Source organism: Onychostoma macrolepis, chromosome 07 (genome assembly GCF_012432095.1).
Source record: "Onychostoma macrolepis isolate SWU-2019 chromosome 07, ASM1243209v1, whole genome shotgun sequence".
Classification (NCBI taxonomy): Eukaryota; Metazoa; Chordata; class Actinopteri; order Cypriniformes; family Cyprinidae; genus Onychostoma; species Onychostoma macrolepis.
Window position 1 is genome coordinate 38139895 of NC_081161.1, and position 17714 is coordinate 38157608.

General features: G+C 35.6%; 1 protein-coding gene across 2 annotated transcripts in view; it reads right to left on the reverse strand.

The window, feature by feature from the left end:
• Positions 1 to 347: 347 nt before the first annotated feature.
• eml3 (EMAP like 3) overlaps positions 348 to 17714 on the reverse strand; it is a 34815-nt gene continuing 17448 nt past the window's right edge. For both annotated transcript variants that reach the window (XM_058781517.1, XM_058781518.1), the window contains 19 exons: positions 16523 to 16551; positions 10593 to 10622; positions 10257 to 10377; positions 9413 to 9562; positions 9253 to 9322; positions 8630 to 8740; positions 6670 to 6765; positions 5528 to 5662; positions 4750 to 4888; positions 4267 to 4418; positions 4037 to 4162; positions 3761 to 3892; positions 3370 to 3437; positions 3174 to 3262; positions 2855 to 2952; positions 2618 to 2705; positions 2417 to 2515; positions 1710 to 1840; positions 348 to 1458 (listed from right to left, as the gene is read on the reverse strand). In XM_058781517.1, coding sequence (XP_058637500.1) covers positions 1246 to 1458; positions 1710 to 1840; positions 2417 to 2515; positions 2618 to 2705; positions 2855 to 2952; positions 3174 to 3262; positions 3370 to 3437; positions 3761 to 3892; positions 4037 to 4162; positions 4267 to 4418; positions 4750 to 4888; positions 5528 to 5662; positions 6670 to 6765; positions 8630 to 8740; positions 9253 to 9322; positions 9413 to 9562; positions 10257 to 10377; positions 10593 to 10622; positions 16523 to 16551 — 2077 coding nt within the window. In that variant the 3' untranslated portion in view covers positions 348 to 1245. The remainder of the gene's footprint in view (positions 1459 to 1709; positions 1841 to 2416; positions 2516 to 2617; positions 2706 to 2854; positions 2953 to 3173; positions 3263 to 3369; positions 3438 to 3760; positions 3893 to 4036; positions 4163 to 4266; positions 4419 to 4749; positions 4889 to 5527; positions 5663 to 6669; positions 6766 to 8629; positions 8741 to 9252; positions 9323 to 9412; positions 9563 to 10256; positions 10378 to 10592; positions 10623 to 16522; positions 16552 to 17714) is intronic.

The window sequence follows — 17714 nt, forward strand, 5'->3', positions numbered from 1 at the left end:
TCAATTGTTAAACAAACAAATGAATACATTTGCATACAACTTAAGACCTATTAAAGGTTAATTTAATTAGATTTAAACTAAAAATGAAATTTCTCAGATTTTATGCAGGTATATGATAGCCAGTCGTCCAAAATATCAGAAATGTTCACTTACGAACATAACGTAGAATCAGGTTAGGATACTGAAAAGTGGTGCAATACTTCCCTCTATAGACTTACAGACAGCAACGCAATCTGTCATTAAAAAAGCCTTGCTCCTATTGTCCTCTAGGTGGCGTTTCGTAATACTAAAACTGATTAACCTCAGTAACTATATGAAACTTGAGACAAAAAGTTAAGACAAAAACATTCTTACTTTAAAATGTATTTATTTGATTAAAAATAACAAAATTTCACATTGTTTAACAAGCCGTAAAAGCTGACTTGATCCATAAAAGACAAGCCTTTTGGAAGTTTTTGGACAGAGGACATATTCCTGATAGCAAACAAAGCATTGATTATCCTGCTAACCATAACACAATGCTTCACAGAGACATGATTTAAGGTTAATAATGTAATGTCAGACAATTATGCATATAGTATTTAATGACCGGAAAAACAGTAGATGATTAAAATAAGTATATGAAAAGTAATATGAAGTAAACAAGCACATGTAAACTTGAAATACACCGAGTAAAGCATGATACATGTAAGAACTAGAGATTAATTTCATTTAATACATCCTTGTCTAGTGATGTGTTCAAATGACAGAAATGTCACGATTTTTATTGTCAAAAGTGTGAATCTCACAAAAACTGTCAAAGCCCCAAGATTAAAAGTAAAAAAAAAAAAAAAAAGTAAAAAAAAACTATTTTATTTTTATTTCTTTTTTGCATTAAGAAAATAAACATGTTTAGGACCACCACAATTTTTTTTTAGACTTTTCATAATTTATTTTTATTTTTTTCCTTCTGACTTTGGAATGCAATAATACATTTCTTTAAAAAAAAAAAAAAAAAAAAAATTTCAGACAATATATTTTTTTGGCCATGTCAGTTCACGAAGAAATGTAGGTAGTGAACAGTTATGCATTATTTACGACTTCTCAATGGTAAAACAACACTGTGACATGTTTCACAAAAGCTGGCATAACCTTCCAAATGCCTCATGTCACAGCAGATTGTGCACTGCGTTATTTCCTCCTCGTTTCATTTCCTAGAATATCTTCATGCCTGTTTCTTTCTTGGTATTTCTGGTATATGTCTCTCTATGTTCCATTCACTGTAGAGCTAGAGGAAGAGCAGATAGAAGAGGAAGAAGCTAGATGTTCCTTGGAATGGTCTCCAGTCCCTGCCCCTTTAACTCGCCACTGGAAGATGCAGGTGTCCTTCCCGCCCATTGACAGAAGGTGACTGTCATTATGTGTGAATCGAACGTTGGTCACATGACTGCCATGGCCCTCGTACTTATAACTTGGAGCCTGACAGAGAAATCAGGGAATAAATTATTAATGTCTTCCAGTATAAACAAACACTCTTTCTGACATATTACCTAGAGTAAATATGTGAATTATTAATCGGCATACAATACATACTACATCTGGCCTGTTATATCAAACTTTAATGCATTGTTAAGCATACTGAGTCTCATGAGATTTATTGTTTAATTCTATTTCTAGTCTAAAATGATAATATCTTTGACTCTCAATAAATACATCAGGCAGTGACTGACCTTTAGTTTGGGACATGGATACTGGAACAAATGAACCTTACAGAAGTCATCGGCCACTGCCACCATACTCTCACTGTGTGATCGACACAAGGCATTGATGTCTGTCCCATCTGATCCCTCGAGCCACACACCTAGACAGCATTACAGTTTAGAAAGACAGTCAACATACACTTACATATGCATTCAATGCACAGGACTCTGGGGACTCACAACATTAGGGCAATACACTTAATGCATTTATGAATCAATAATAATAATAATAATAATAAATAAATAAATAAATAATTAATATTAATAAATATGATCTACCACATACAAACACTTTGATTTTCACAAAACAAAACATTTTAATATTTTTTAGCAATAGTTTTAAATGTATTTTCTTTTTTAACTAATGTACATTTTCTAAAAATATGAGTGGCGTTTGCCCATGCAAAACTTCTAAGTGGTCTTCTGTTTATTTTTGGATTGGTTTGCATTGGTTATTAAACAGGATAGAGTTGATTTGGGACTTTATTAAATTTAGAAGAGTGTATGGTGTGAATGTGCAAATAAAAAAAATGAACAAATCAAAAGAGAGAGTCCATCTCCACTCAAAATGAGTTTGACACTCTTATTCTAGTTTATAGATATGGTTCAATATGCTGCATGCCTTAGCAACAACCACAGATACCTAAAATCATTTAAAAGAAATGATTTTCTCTCACCCATGACATGGAATCCAAGCACACAGGTATAGGACGCCCACTCTCGATCTTTACTCTCAAACCGGTTCCTCAACAGCTTGCAGCCACTTGCGACATCCCCTTTTTCCACAAACATAAATGTTAAAATGCATTATCATTTATATTACTCATTGTCCTCTTGGAATATGTTCCTATGTCATGAACTGAAGCATGCAGCCTTACAGTATAGAATTTCATAATCTCCAGAGTTGGACATGATGTATTTTCCATCTTTGGACCAGTCGAGGTGAGTAATGAAACTGGAGTGCCCCTGTAGTGTTACATAAAGGGAATGAATTTTATCTGCACAACTTATTGTGCTTTTTAACACAAACAGACCGCTATAAAACATTACACGTAACAAACCACCATAAAACAGTTTGACATCTTAAGAGTATTTGACCCAAATGCTTTGCTTACTGTGCACTTTCCGAATCTTGTATAGCGCCGGCCACCCTCAGTGACACTGTAAATGTAGATGAAGTTGTCATGGGAACCAACTGCCAAAAAGCTGCCATCTGTGTTTTGGTAAGCAGTAAAATATAAGTTATCGACAATAAACAGGCTTGCAAAACAATCTGCATGCAGTAAAAGCTGCCACATTGAAACACATGCATGTGCCACAAACAAGCTATCAGTTTTACATTTACTAATAAATGTAATAAGGTTCATTTTCAGAAAAAGCGTAGTTCTGTTTTATACTGTGCCCTTTATTATTGTGATTTTGTTGACCTCTGACCTGGTGAGTATCTCATTACGGACAGTTGCTCATTGCCATCAGTCAGGTCTGACACCACTTCTTTGGTTTGCAGATCCAGTACAACCCATCTATATCGGCAAGCGGTTAAAAAACATCATAAAGCCATTAAAAAAGGGAACATTTCACTATAAAACTGAAGTGGTAATTGTTATCAGCCGTGTTGTAAATGTTTTACCTTCCAGTACTCAGTCCAACAGAGACAACAGCTCCATTTGGACTGAAATCAGCACACAGACCAGATTCCTAAAAGTGATAAAGATTATTGTTAAATTCACTGTCACTTTCAGAGTGTTTACGATAATACTGGTATAATTTTTTAAAGGCGCACCAACATAAAAGTTTAAATAAATGAATATAAGTATTGCCAAATATGTTTAAAATGATGAGTAGCGCCCATATTATCAAACACTTTCAGCTGTGTACTTCTGCTCTATTCCAAGCATATTGCATGATGCAGAATCTATACCAATAGGTGTCAGTATAAAATGTAGTATACAGTGGCACACACACAAAAAAGGCGCTAGTGTGCCTTTAAAACGGTTACAATTTTCTGTGACCTCTCTGACCTCTAGTGTTGTGCACCAGTCCAGTTTGTGGTTCTCTGCATTCCACACACACACTTGACGATCATTTCCACAGGAAAGAAATATGTTCTGAGTGGGGTGTGTGGCCAGACCCCACATTTCATCCACATGACCCTGACAATTCAATACACATTTGCAGTATAAGGTCAAAACTTTTATTTTGCTGAAGCTGCTTTTTAAATTAAATTTATTGAAAAATGTTTTATAAATAAAATGTATTTAAAAAACTATATTTGCATATAAATCCAATATATTTACCTGTACAATGGCCACAAACCCATCCGAAAATGTTCCTCTTAGGATTGCATTTCGTGTTGTGCCAACGAGCAGTTCCTCTCCATCCACATCCGCAATGGTGCGGACTGCACCAAATTTCTCAGAAATCTGGAAGAGAAAAGGCCATTCAAGACATTTTTGATTTATAAACTCTATAGTTTAATTTACTCTCATTGCTGCAAACACACAGTTTACACAGATTCACATCTCACCTCACACTCTCTTTCAGGTGCCAGGTCTGCGCTCCAGCGGATGATCTTCCGGTCCTTACCGCCACCGCTGAGTATAGCTCCACCCTGCAGGACGCACATAGTGAAAACACTGCCCTCGTGAGCGCGCGTTTGCTTCATGATCTGAAATGTCTCTGCAGGCAGGGAGAGAAGAAAAAAGTGGCAAAGTGAATTTGAAATGACAGACAGTATCTATAGTTTTTCAAATACTGTAAATAATAGAGGCTATATTAAAAAAAAAAATTGTTAAAATAATTCTGGCTGATACTGATAAGCTGATCATTATATATAAAATGTTACTTAGTAGCATCATATTATTTCTTCCGTATTTTATCATACAACCACGTGAAACGGATTATTTAATTTTTGATGAAAACCGATACAGTACTGATAAATATTGTGTATCCCTACTAATACTTAAAATTGAAGTCTATCAGGTAAAAATTAGGAAATCGTTTCGCTTACCCTTTGCTCCTTTTCCTAATGTTTTGATATCAGCAGCTGATTTTCCCCATGTGAGAATGTTCCCCTCAGAGTCTCCCGTCAACACATCACCCGTAAGACTGAACACGAAGCACAGGACGAACTTGGGCTTTTTGTATTTCTGTTAATGAAACAATGAACAAAATCACCAACACTAACAAATACTAAACTATGAGTGAATTCATAGCTAAATACATTATGAAGTGGTTCTATCCTTTAAAGCTAATCATAAGCTAATTTTAAGGTATATTACAGTAAAAAAAAAAAAAAAAAAAGGTACATTACCGTTCAAAAGTTTGGGGTTTTTAGATTTTTTAAATGTTTTTAAAAGAAGTCAAAAATACATTAAACATATAATTAAAATGTAAATATTATTACAAGAAATGCAATTTATTCCCTTGATGGAGAGCTGAATTTTCAGCACTATTACTCTAGTCTTCAGTGTCACATGATCCCTTAGAAATCATTCTAATGATGATTTGGTGCTCAAGAAACATATCTTATTATTTTTTTAAATGTTGAAAACAGTTGTGTTCCTTAATTTTATATGATTATAATTAATTAATTATAATCTTAATTCTTATATGTGACCCTGGACCATAAAACCAGTCATAAGTGTCAACTTTTCAAAATTGAGATTTCTACATCATCTGAAAGCTGAATAAATAAGCTTTCCACTGATGTATGGTTTGTTAGGAAAAGCAAACGATACCAAATTTACAGTGGAGGACAGTCAATTGGTGGCCAAATATGGACTCACTCCAAAGATGCCTTGTTTCTTGGTCAGTGTGCCAGCGCTCATGGTCCAGAAGTAGACGTGGGACTTGCCACAGGAGATGATGTTGTTGGTGTCTGTTGGGCCGAAGTCCACTGCCAAAACTGCCTCATTAGTGCTCTGAAACACACACACACAGACGCATAGCGTGAAGACATGTGCCAATGGCTCTGTGTTATTATAAGAGAAAAGCTCCAATTCAACTTCAAACATCCAGTCAATCTTCAGCTGCAATAGCAGCTTATGTCAGTTTAATGACAGAAAATGACTGTAATTTTCCTGTGTTATTAAAAGGTGTAATCCAGAAACTGTAAATACGTCTTCAAAGCTCTGCAGAAGATATTATCATAGTTTAAGATTTCTAAACTGTTCAGGCTCCTTAACTTTGTACTGCAACCATGTTCTGTATATTCATCTTCAAGCACTATTGTTTCCACAATTTTGCCTCAAACATACATCTGAAGGGCTTGTGAAATTTCTGAATGATATTTATCTCACCGCAAACTGACTTTAAAAAAATAAACCAATTCACATTGAGATGAAAATCTAGATGAACTCAGTCAGCAAACAGAACTCCCTTGACAAAGCGTCATGCTATTCTAAGTCCAACTACTTCCTAAATCCATTACTGGCAGTACAACCCAAAAATAAAACACGAGGAAGAAAAATTACTTCACACAAATGGCCAGTTCTTAAAACGCTCGCAATCACTCATACAAATCTACTGTAAAATATTTAGTCGCTCCCATAGCAACCCTGTTCAAACCGCTTGTGCAGAAGAAGGAGGAAACATTTTAGGACAAAGGATCCCACAGAGCTAAAAAACCATCCACAATAAAGCTGATGCCTTTCAGATTCAGTCAGAGCTGCTGAAATAATCACTAGGATAACTCATCTTAAAAAACTAAATTTAGGACTCGGACATAATGGTGGGTCAAACCTGGAGTTTTTATTAGGAAATACTGTGCATAAGCTTGAAAAAATATTGCTAGGCTACTAATCACGTGAATGTAAACTATATCTATGTAGCTTCATGTAGATATTGTCTGGTAGATAGTATATGCCGAACATGCATTCCTCTGTCTGTGTGTGTGTGTGTGTGTTTGTGTGTGAGTATGTGAACACACCTTAACTTCAACATGCTTTATGTTTTTATTCCAGTCCCACACAGAAAGCATGTGTTCATTGGAATCGTCGATCACACACAGCAATGTACCACCATCCTGTAAAAAAATAAAATAAAATAAAATAAAATAAAAAATAATACACTACCAGTCAAAAGTTTGGAATAATTATGGTTTTTAAAATTCTGGAAAGATGTTTCTTATGCTCAAGGCTGCAGTTATTTTAATTAAAAGTACATTAAGAACAGTAATAATGTGAAATATTATTACAATTTAAAATAGATGTTTGCTATTTTAATATATTTCAAAATGCAATTTACATATTTTATAATTATTTATATTCTATGCGTTTAATACAACCCGAATTCTGGAAATGTTGGGTCGTTTTTTTTAATTTGAATAAAATTAAAACTAAAAGAATTTCAAATCACATGAGCCAATATTTTATTCACAATGGAACATAGATAACATAACAAATGTTTAAACTGAGAAATTTTACAATTTTATGCACAAAATGAGTTCATTTCAAATTTGATGCCTGCTACAGGTCTCAAAATAGTTGGGACAGGGGCATTTCACTGATGGTGAAGCATCTCCTCTTCTTTTCAAAACAGTTTGAAGACATCTGGGCATGAAGGTTATGAGTTTCTGGAGTTTTGGAGTTGAAATTTGGTCCCATTCTTGTCTGATATAGGTTTCCAGCTGCTGAAGAGTTTGTGGTCGTCGTTTGTATTTTTCGTTTAATGATGCGCCAAAAGTTCTCTATAGGTGAAAGATCTGGACTGCAGGCAGGCCAATTCAGCACCGGACTCTTCTACTAAAAAGCCATGCTGTTGTAATAGCTGCAGTATGTGGTTTTGCATTGTCCTGCTGAAATACACAAGGCCTTCCCTGAAACAGACGTCGTCTGGAGGGGAGCATATGTTGCTCTAAAACCTTTATATAGCTTTCAGCATTCATAGTGCCTTCCAAAACATGCAAGCTGCCCATACCGTATGCACTTTTATGCACCCCCATACCATCAGAGATGCTGGCTTTTGAACTGAACGCTGATAACACGCTGGAAGGTCTCCCCTCCTCTTTAGCCCGGAGGACACGGCATCCATGATTTTCAACAAGAATGTTAAATTTGGACTCGTCTGACCATAGAACACTTTTCCACTTTGAAACAGTCGATTTTAAATGAGCCTTGGCCCAAAGGACACAACGGCGCTTCTGGACCACGTTCATATATGGCTTCCTTTTTGCATGATAGTTACCATCTGTAGATGGCACGGTGGATTGTGTTTACCGACAGTGGTTTCTGGAAGTATTCCTGGGCCCATTTAGTAATGTCAATGAGAGAATCATGCCGATGAGTGATGCAGTGGCGTCCCTTACGCACAGAGATTTCTCCAGTTTCTCTCTATCTTTTGATGATGTTATGCACTGTAGATGATGAGATTTGCAAAGCCTTTGCAATTTGACGTTGAGGAATGCTGTTTTTAAAGTATTCCACAATCTTTTTACGCACTCTTTTACAGATTGGAGAGCCTCTGCCCATCTTTACTTCTGAGAGACTCTGCCTCTCTAAGACACCCATTTTATAGCTAATCATGTTACAGACCTGATGTCAATTAACTTAATTAGTTGCTGGATGTTGTCCCAGCTGAATCTTTCAAAATTTCTTACTTTTTCAGCCCTTTTTTGCCTCATGCCAACTTTTTTGAGACCTGTTGCAGGCATCAAATTTGAAATGAGCTCATTCAGTGGATAAAAGTGTAAAATTTCTCAGTTTAAACATTTGTTATGTTATCTATGTTCTATTGAGAATAAAATATTGGCTCATGCGATTTGAAAGTCCTTTAGTTTAAAAAACGTCCCAACATTTCCGGAATTCGGGTTGTACATGTGAACAACAGTCTATTCTGTCTGTCTGCTATATTTGAACTGGAAAGAATGTAGAAAGGGAAGCAATACTTACTGAACTGGAAAATGCTAGGGCTCCTACACCTCGCTCAAATGTACCGAGGCCGATCTGTTGCAGTGTCACTAGCGTTTTGGAGTCCCAGATGTGCACAAAGGGCTGAAGAGGCTGACAAAGACACATGCACACACAGAAAGCACATGAAGTTTATTTGTTTGTTTGATTCAAGATTTTAGGTTAACGTTTTTAGGATTGCATAAAAAACTTTTACACCTAATTTTTCACAATTATAATCACCATTTTGCCTTCACTGCTTAATTTACATTTAACATATTTAACATTATCCAAAGCATCTAACAAAAAAAGGAACAAGAGCAATTCATCAACTGAAAATAGCCCTGGCCATTTGCAAATCATTTTTAAAAGTAAAAATATTACAACTGCATATGAGGTCATAAAATCAACATGATAAATAATAGATAAATAAATAATGGAATTAGTAAAATGCTGTATGAAATAGTTTTTATATGGCGCATAGCACGTCACACTACAATTCTGACTTCCCAAAGTATTCAATGTCAAATAACATACAAATTATTTGCCCTGTAAAACTGAAAATACATGATAACGTCACATCTTGGTAATCAGTAAACTGTGATTTATTCATATATGAATCTCACCTTGCCATCTTTGTCTACTCCCGCTGTCTGTCCGGATGCTACACGCACCTTGTCTGGGTGGATGGCAAGACTACATGCCAACAAGTAAAAGAAAAAGTAAGAACATAATAATCAGGAAGAAATTAGGTGCACATCTAAATACGTAACTCTTCAAACTCACCATCTGACGCAGTCTGTGTGCTTCCGATAATGTCTTTGCGTTTGGTTGGTGATATGATACAGAACCACCACACATGCAATAAAATAAACTGCTTCTCCAGATGGCAACAGGTAAAGGTTTGCTCGACAGTCCCGTCCCCGGTAACCATAGCTGAAAATAAAAAGGGTCAAGGAACATTTGCTAATATGTATACATTATATAAAGGAAATCTAATTCACTGTGTTTAGCAACATGAGGCAATATAAGATTTTAAGAAAAAGATGATTGATACGGTTTCCAAAATTAACAGAGAGAACAGGTTTTGTTCCAGACTTTGCTTTTTTGGGGATACACCCAAAAATTATGAAATTGAGAAAGCAAAGCATAAGTTCTATGCATTGGAAAAAATATGTGCTGTCTTTCAATAAGTCAATAGTTAGAGGAAATGTCTGCATATTTATCAGCTTAAAAATGTAGGTGACTAAGCATGAAAGAGATGTATTTAAAAAATATAGTGTTTATTTTTGTAATTTTTGAAAAGATTTAAACATGAATATAATTTGAATACACAGCATTCTTTTTTCCTCTTTTATTGGAATCTGATTTTTAAAAAATCTCTCTCTATATATAGATGATAGACAAAAACAGTAAAATATTTAATTACATATATACAAAATATAAATCGCTTTATAATAAAACTGCATGTATTTTACAATTATTATATAATATAATATATTACATTTAAAAATTGTATATAATATAATTAATTCTATAATTACTTACAATTCATTTATAATTTAATTAATTTTAATTACTTTTAAAATAATTCTTTTTAAAAAAAGTTAAAAGAATTGTTTTAGGATACACCCAATCCAGATCCAGTTTCTGTGAGGGAAGATCCATTTTCAGCTCCTCGTAGTTTAGAATGTTTGAAGGAATGTACATGGTGATTGGTCGTCCACGGATGAACATCTTGATTGACTGACCTGTGAGCAAAATAAATGGGAGAATGCACAACATCAAAATATGAAAATGTAAACGACTCAGGTTTATTGTTGCTAGTGGCAATTAGTACTATAATTCGGATTTGTAAACTTCAAGAATACAATTTATACAACTTAAAAAATTAAAAATTTATATTTTATACAAAAATATTTTTAGGCACCAATTACTTAGAATCAAACCCATGATTGAAACCTACTCTGAGTTCCTCTCCTGGACCCCTGAGATCCTGTTAAAAGAGAAAACGCAAACAAACATTATCTCTGCAGCTGCAAAATACATCAGGAATTCCTGCAGCCCAACTGCGCTCCAACTGACTCTACAGGGAGCTCCACTGAGAACACCTCTCTGACTCATCGCTGTCATTGTCTGGACCTGGTTCTGGTCTGCACTGAGGGGGAAAACTCTGTTTTTAACAGGGCTTTTTAAAAGCAATGAGGCAAGCAAGTCAATCTGTGTGTCTACTGCAATGGAATGACAATAAAAGCAACAGCCAGAAACTAATAATCAAAGTCTGCGTCACAACATCACTGACCTTCGAAGATCTTTTTTATATAATATGGGTTGTTTTAATAGGAGAGAAAGTGGGGATATCTCATATTCCTCAGAAGCATCATAATATGATATAAACCAAATACGACTCCAGAAGGACCCTTATGCCAATGTTATCAGATGGATGTTTCCCAGGTGACGCCGAAACAACATTCCATAAATGTGTCAGTTTCATCACCGAAGGAAAAACAACATATGTTTGATGTTGAGCGCAGTCATGATATTTCAAATAAAACCCCTCATTTACTTTTCCCAGCCATTAAATGCAGGTGAATAAATTATTAAAACGCCACACGCACACAAATGAAACGGCCAAGGCAGTGCTGTGAAAAGGTGGTGTGAATATCTGGCTCGCGGGGAAAGGGAAACACATCCATCATCCTGGACAGAAAACTAGAGTAGTGCGGTTGCATAACCAGCGAGAGTAACTTTCCAGCGTGAGCACAAGCTCTCCTGTGTCTCACTGCTGAAGGAAACCTGCACCTGTACACGCATAATGAATAAACAAACAAATAAATATATAAAGACTAGACATGAGGCCACTAATGGCTTGTTACAGTAATTATAAGTCGGCTGTGCGGAGTAATGCGTGCTCATAAATGTTTATATGCACAGTGACCTCACTGCATTTAGACAGAATCTGCTCTCTAATCTATTTTTATTCTGTTATGAATTGGGTTTTCAAAATTCGGTCCATGAAGCTACTGAAAGGGGTCTGTGGATAGATAGATACCTTTTAAAAGTTTGGGGTATGTAAGATTTACTTTTTTTTTTTTTTTTTTAAGAAATTAATGCTTTTATTGAGCAAGGATGCATTAAATTGATCAAAAGTGACTGTAAAGACATTTATAATGTTACAGAGGATTTCTATTTCAAATAAATGCTGCTCTTTTCTTCTATTAATCAAAGAATCTTGAAAAAACTGTCACGGTTTTCCACAAAAATATTAAGCAGCACAACTGATTACAACATTAATAATAAGAAGAAATGTTTCTTGAGCAGCAAATCAGCATATTAGAACGTTTTCTGAAGGATCATGTGACACTGAAGACTAGCGTAATGATGCTGAAAATTGAGCTGTACATCACAGAAATAAATTATATTTTAAAATATAGTAAAATAAAAAAAAAAGTTATTTAAAATTGTAATAATATTACATAATATTACTGTTTTTACTGCATTTTTGATCAAATAAATGCAGCCTTGGTGAGTGTAAGAGTCTTCTTTTAAAAACGTACAAAAAAAAATATTTTGAATGGTAGTGTATATAAACACAGAAACCTTTTAAAATAATATTGGATGGGCTGGGATTAGTAAGGTTGAATAGTCAGTTCAATAATTTCTGGTGCAACTATTTTGCAAGGAAAAAAATAATTCAAATAATTTTTCAGAGCTTGCTGACAGTGTGCTTTGCTTTAGTGTGCCAACAACAGTCAGCATAGAAAAAATAACATCTTTATTCAAGAAAATAAAACCTGACAATGCTGATAGTAAGAATCTGAAAAGACAAAGACTACATGAAACTTTTTCACCTAGATATCACTCTATAGAGACTGTGTCTGTTCCCCGAACTAGAAAATACAGAAAACATCCAAACCAAAGTAATAGTAACAATTTAACTGATGTTCAACAAATAAAAAACCAATATAATACAGATAAACACATGATAAAGCTTGGCTTACTGAATATTAGATCCCTTTCTTCAAATAGCACTTTTTGTAAATGATATGTTCACTGACCATAAACTAGATGTGCTTTGTCTGACAGAAACCTGGCTAAAACAAGATGATTACATTACTTTAAACGAGTCTACACCCCAAGATTACAGTTACAAACATGAACCGCGTCCAAAAGGTAAAGGGGGAGGTGTTGCTACAATTTATAGCAATATTTTCAGTATTTCTCAGAAGTCGGGTTTCAAGTATAATTCGTTTGAAGTAATGGTGCTTCATATAACGCTATCTAAAGAAACAAGTGTTAATGATAAATCCCCTGTGATGTTTGTACTGGCTACTGTATACAGGCCACCAGGGCACCATACAGACTTTATTAAAGAATTTTCTGATCTTCTATCGGAGTTAGTGCTGACTGCAGATAAAGTCTGTGATTTTAATATCCATGTTGATAATGAAAGAGATTCGTTGGGATCAGCATTTATAGACATTCTAAACTCAATTGGTGTTAAACAACACGTTTCAGGACCTACTCATTGTCGAAATCATACTCTAGATTTAATACTGTCACATGGAATTGATGTCAGTGGCGTTGAAATTTTACAGCAGAGCGATGATATCTCAGATCATTATCTAGTCTCCTGTATATTCCATATAGCTAAAGCTGTAAAGCCAACTCCTTGTTACAAATATGGTAGAACCATTACCTCTACCACAAAAGACTGCTTTATAAATAATCTTCCTGACTTATCTCAGTTCCTCAGCATATCCAATAGCTCAGAACAACTTGATGATGTGACAGAAACTATGGACTCTCTCTTTTCTAGCACTTTAGATGCGGTTGCTCCTTTACGCTTAAGGAAGATTAAGGATAAGAGTCCAACACCGTGGTATAATGAGCACACTCGCACCCTAAAGAGAGCAGCCCAGAAAATGGAGCGCAGATGGAGGAAAACTAAATTAGAGGTATTTCGTTTAGCTTGGCGGAAAGTACCTATCCTACAGAAAAGCATTAAAACTGCTAGATCTGATTACTTTTCGTCTCTTCTAGAAGAAAACAAACATAACCCTCGGTATTTATTCAATACAGTAACTAAATTAACGAAAAATCAAGCATCAACAGGTGTTGGCATTTCCCAAGAGCATAGCAGTAATGACTTTATGAACTACTTCACTTCCAAGATCGATACTATCAGAGATAAAATTGTATCCTTGCAGCCGTCAGCTACAGTATCGCATCAGATAGCGCACTATAGATCCCCTGAGGAACAATTCCATTCATTCTCTACTGTGGGAGAGGAAGAATTGTATAAACTTGTTAAATCATCTAAACCAACAACATGTATGTTAGACCCGATTCCATCTAAACTACTAAAAGAGCTGCTTCCAGAAGTCATAGATCCTCTTTTGGCTATTATTAATTCATCATTGTCATTAGAATAATGACGATATGTCCCCAAAACCTTCAAATTGGCTGTTATTAAGCCTCTCATTAAAAAAACAACTTGACCCCAAAGATCTAGTTAATTACAGACCGATCTCAAATCTCCTTTTTCTGTCAAAGATACTAGAAAAAGTAGTATCCTCACAATTATATTCCTTCCTAGAGAAAAATGATATCTGTGAGGAATTCCAGTCAGGATTTAGATCGTATCATAGTACTGAGACTGCTCTCATTAGAGTTACAAATGACCTGCTTCTATCATCTGATCGTGGTTGTATCTCTTTATTAGTTCTACTGGATCTTAGCGCTGCGTTCGACACTATCGACCACAACATTCTTTTGAATAGACTAGAAAACTTTGTTGGCATTAGTGGAAGCGCCTTAGCATGGTTCAAATCATACTTATCTGACCGCCATCAGTTCGTAGCAGTGAATGAAGAGGTATCATATCGATCATAAGTGCAGTATGGAGTACCTCAAGGCTCAGTACTAGGGCCGTTACTTTTCACGCTTTACATGTTACCCTTGGGAGATATTATCAGGAGACATGGTGTTAGCTTTCACTGTTATGCTGATGATACTCAGCTCTATGTTTCTTCGCGGCCCGGTGAGACACACCAAATTGAGAAACTAAAGGAATGCATAGTCGATATAAAAAACTGGATGACGAGTAATTTTTTACTGCTAAATTCTGAAAAAGGTGTTAATTATCGGACCTAAAAACACCACATGTAATAACTTAGAACATTATCTAACACTTGATGGCTGCTCTGTCAATTCTTCTTCATCAGTCAGGAACCTAGGTGTGCTGTTTGATAGCAATCTTTCATTTGAAAGCCATGTTTCTAGCATCTGTAAAACTGCATTTTTTCATCTCAAAAGCATATCTAAATTGCGACCAATGCAGAAATGTTAATTCATGCGTTTATGACCTCAAGGTTAGACTATTGTAATGCTTTATTGGGTGGTTGTTCTGCACGCTTGATCAACAAACTACAGTTAGTCCAAAATGCAGCAGCTAGAGTCCTTACTAGAACCAGGAAATATGACCATATTAGCCCGGTTCTGTCAACACTGCACTGGCTCCCTATCAAACATCGGATAGATTTTAAAATCTTGTTAATTACTTATAAAGCCCTGAATGGTTTAGCTCCTCAGTACTTGAGCGAGCTCTTATCACATTATAGTCCTCCACGTCCACTGCGTTCTCAAAACTCTGGCCATTTGATAATACCTAGAATATCAAAATCAACTGCGGGCGGCAGATCCTATTCCTATTTAGCACCCAAACTCTGGAACAATCTACCTAACACTGTTCGGGAGGCAGACACACTCTGTCAGTTTAAATCTAGATTAAAGACCCATCTCTTTAGCCTGGCTTACACATAACGCACTAATACGCTTCTATTATTAAAATCCGTTAAAGGATTGTTAGGCTACATTAATTAGATCAACCGGAACCGGGAACACTCCCCATAACACACGATATACTCGTTACATCGTAAGTAGAATGGCATCTACGCTAATATTTGTCTGTTTCTTTCCTATTCTGTTTCTCAGTCTGTATCCGGTCAGATGGTGGATCAGCACCAAGAGATGATGTCTACAGCCCTGATCGTCAGCGGAGACCAGGACACCCAGATGACCCCCAGAGACATATCCCCAGTGAAAACCTCGATTGAATACAATAAAACTAAAAAAAATAACTAAATAACTAAAATATAATAAAATACCTAACTACATAATACTACTATTGTTAGAAATTGCAACAAAATTAAAATAGAAATATAAACTTTTGAACTGCGGGTTTCGTCTGGTCAGAGGAGAACTGGCCCCCCGACTGAGCCTGGTTTCTCCCAAGGTTTTTTTTTCTCCATTCTGTCACAGAGGGAGTTTTGGTTCCTTGCCGCTGTCGCCTCTGGCTTGCTCAGTTGGGGACACTTAATTTCTAGCGATTATCGCCGATTTGATTGTACAGATACTATTTAAACTAAACTGAGCTAGACAATGACATCTCTGAATTCAATAATGAAATGCCTTTAACTGAAAATTGAGTGTTTAATCTTATCATTATACATTACTGACACTCTATCCTCTAATTTGATACTGTTAAGTGCTTTGACACAATCTGTATTGTTAAAAGCGCTATATAAATAAAGGTGACTTGACATGATGACTGAAAGGTTAAAAGTCTTCTATTCATAACACATGACAGCCTTTCCAGTAATCAAGCACACCACAAGAGATGAGAATAGAAAGGAGCATGTTAAGCGGCATAAGTAACTGACTATCTCTATATAAACGGCAGAGGTTCCTCGGAAACTGAAGTCAAAAAATGATGAGAAACAGGCTTATGCAAGCCTGAATTATGACAAAGCTAAGCTGTTAAGATCAATGCTGTTTAGAAATGCTTAAAAAAGAATAATGAAGAAAAAGGAGAGATGAGAGTTGCCTTATTACCTGTACTGGAGATGAGGTCTTTTGCCCGGCTATGGAGACAAACACATCAGTTAATTAGTGATTGGCACAGAAAATCTATATATTAACGGCAGATGGCAGACACATCATCCCTTCAGTACAAATTTTAGAACAAAATTTAATTGTTTATTTGTATGTTTTTTTAATGCCATGCCAGCTTGCAGCTTCTTTGACTATTTTCATGTTGAAAATCATACTTGAGTTATAAAATTTTAAAGAGTATAAGATATATTTAAGACCCATTTTGCAAGAAATTCCATGATAAAAAGTTTCCCATAAAATGCCCTCCAAGATTAAATATAACTTAAGAGAATAGTTCACCCAAAAAAGAAAATCTGCTGAAAATTTACTCACCCTCATGCCATCCGAGATGTAGTTTAGGAGACCTTTTGCTGAAAATGTACTCAACCTCAGGACATCAAAGATGTAGATGAGTTTGTTGCTTCATCAGAACAGGTTTGGAGAAAATGTAGCATTACATGACTTGGGTGCCGCCAGAATGAGAGTCCAAACAGGCTAGCCAAGAAAGTGATATCATGGACAGAGGTCTTGTTTTTTAGCTGAAAGCCGTTTGTTCTCTCATTCTGCAGAGGATACACTGGTTAGCAAGTGATGTACTGCTAAATTTCTCCATATCTGATCCAGATGAAGCAATAAACTCGTCTACATCTTGGATGGCCTAAGGGCTGGGTACATTTTCAGCAATTTTTCATTTTTGGGTGAACTATTCCTTTAATCTCTGTTACGACCATCTGTGGCACTCTGTCGATTATCATTAATAATTTTCACTCATCCCACTTAAATTAAAAAAAAATAAAAATAAGCACAATGGAAATAATAGGTGGCTTACATATTGCCTGATGGGTCGCACACCTTTCTTTAATAGGCCACCTGATAAAACCTGGTTAACCAGGTAACTTTTCGCATAATACCCAAACAAGGATGGACATAACAACGATCTACAAAGTGTTGTTTACATAGAGCAGGAAATTATGATTTTGAAAACTTTACGACTCAAAAACACATTATTTTATTAAAGAATCATTGTAAATGCGTTCAGAAAATTATTCTTTGAAACCCCTTGTACACTTGCCCCATAGACATCTGTTGCACACGCATGTTGTTTCTATAAACTGAGGGATTTTCTGCGGAAACGGACAGCGTCTCATAGATC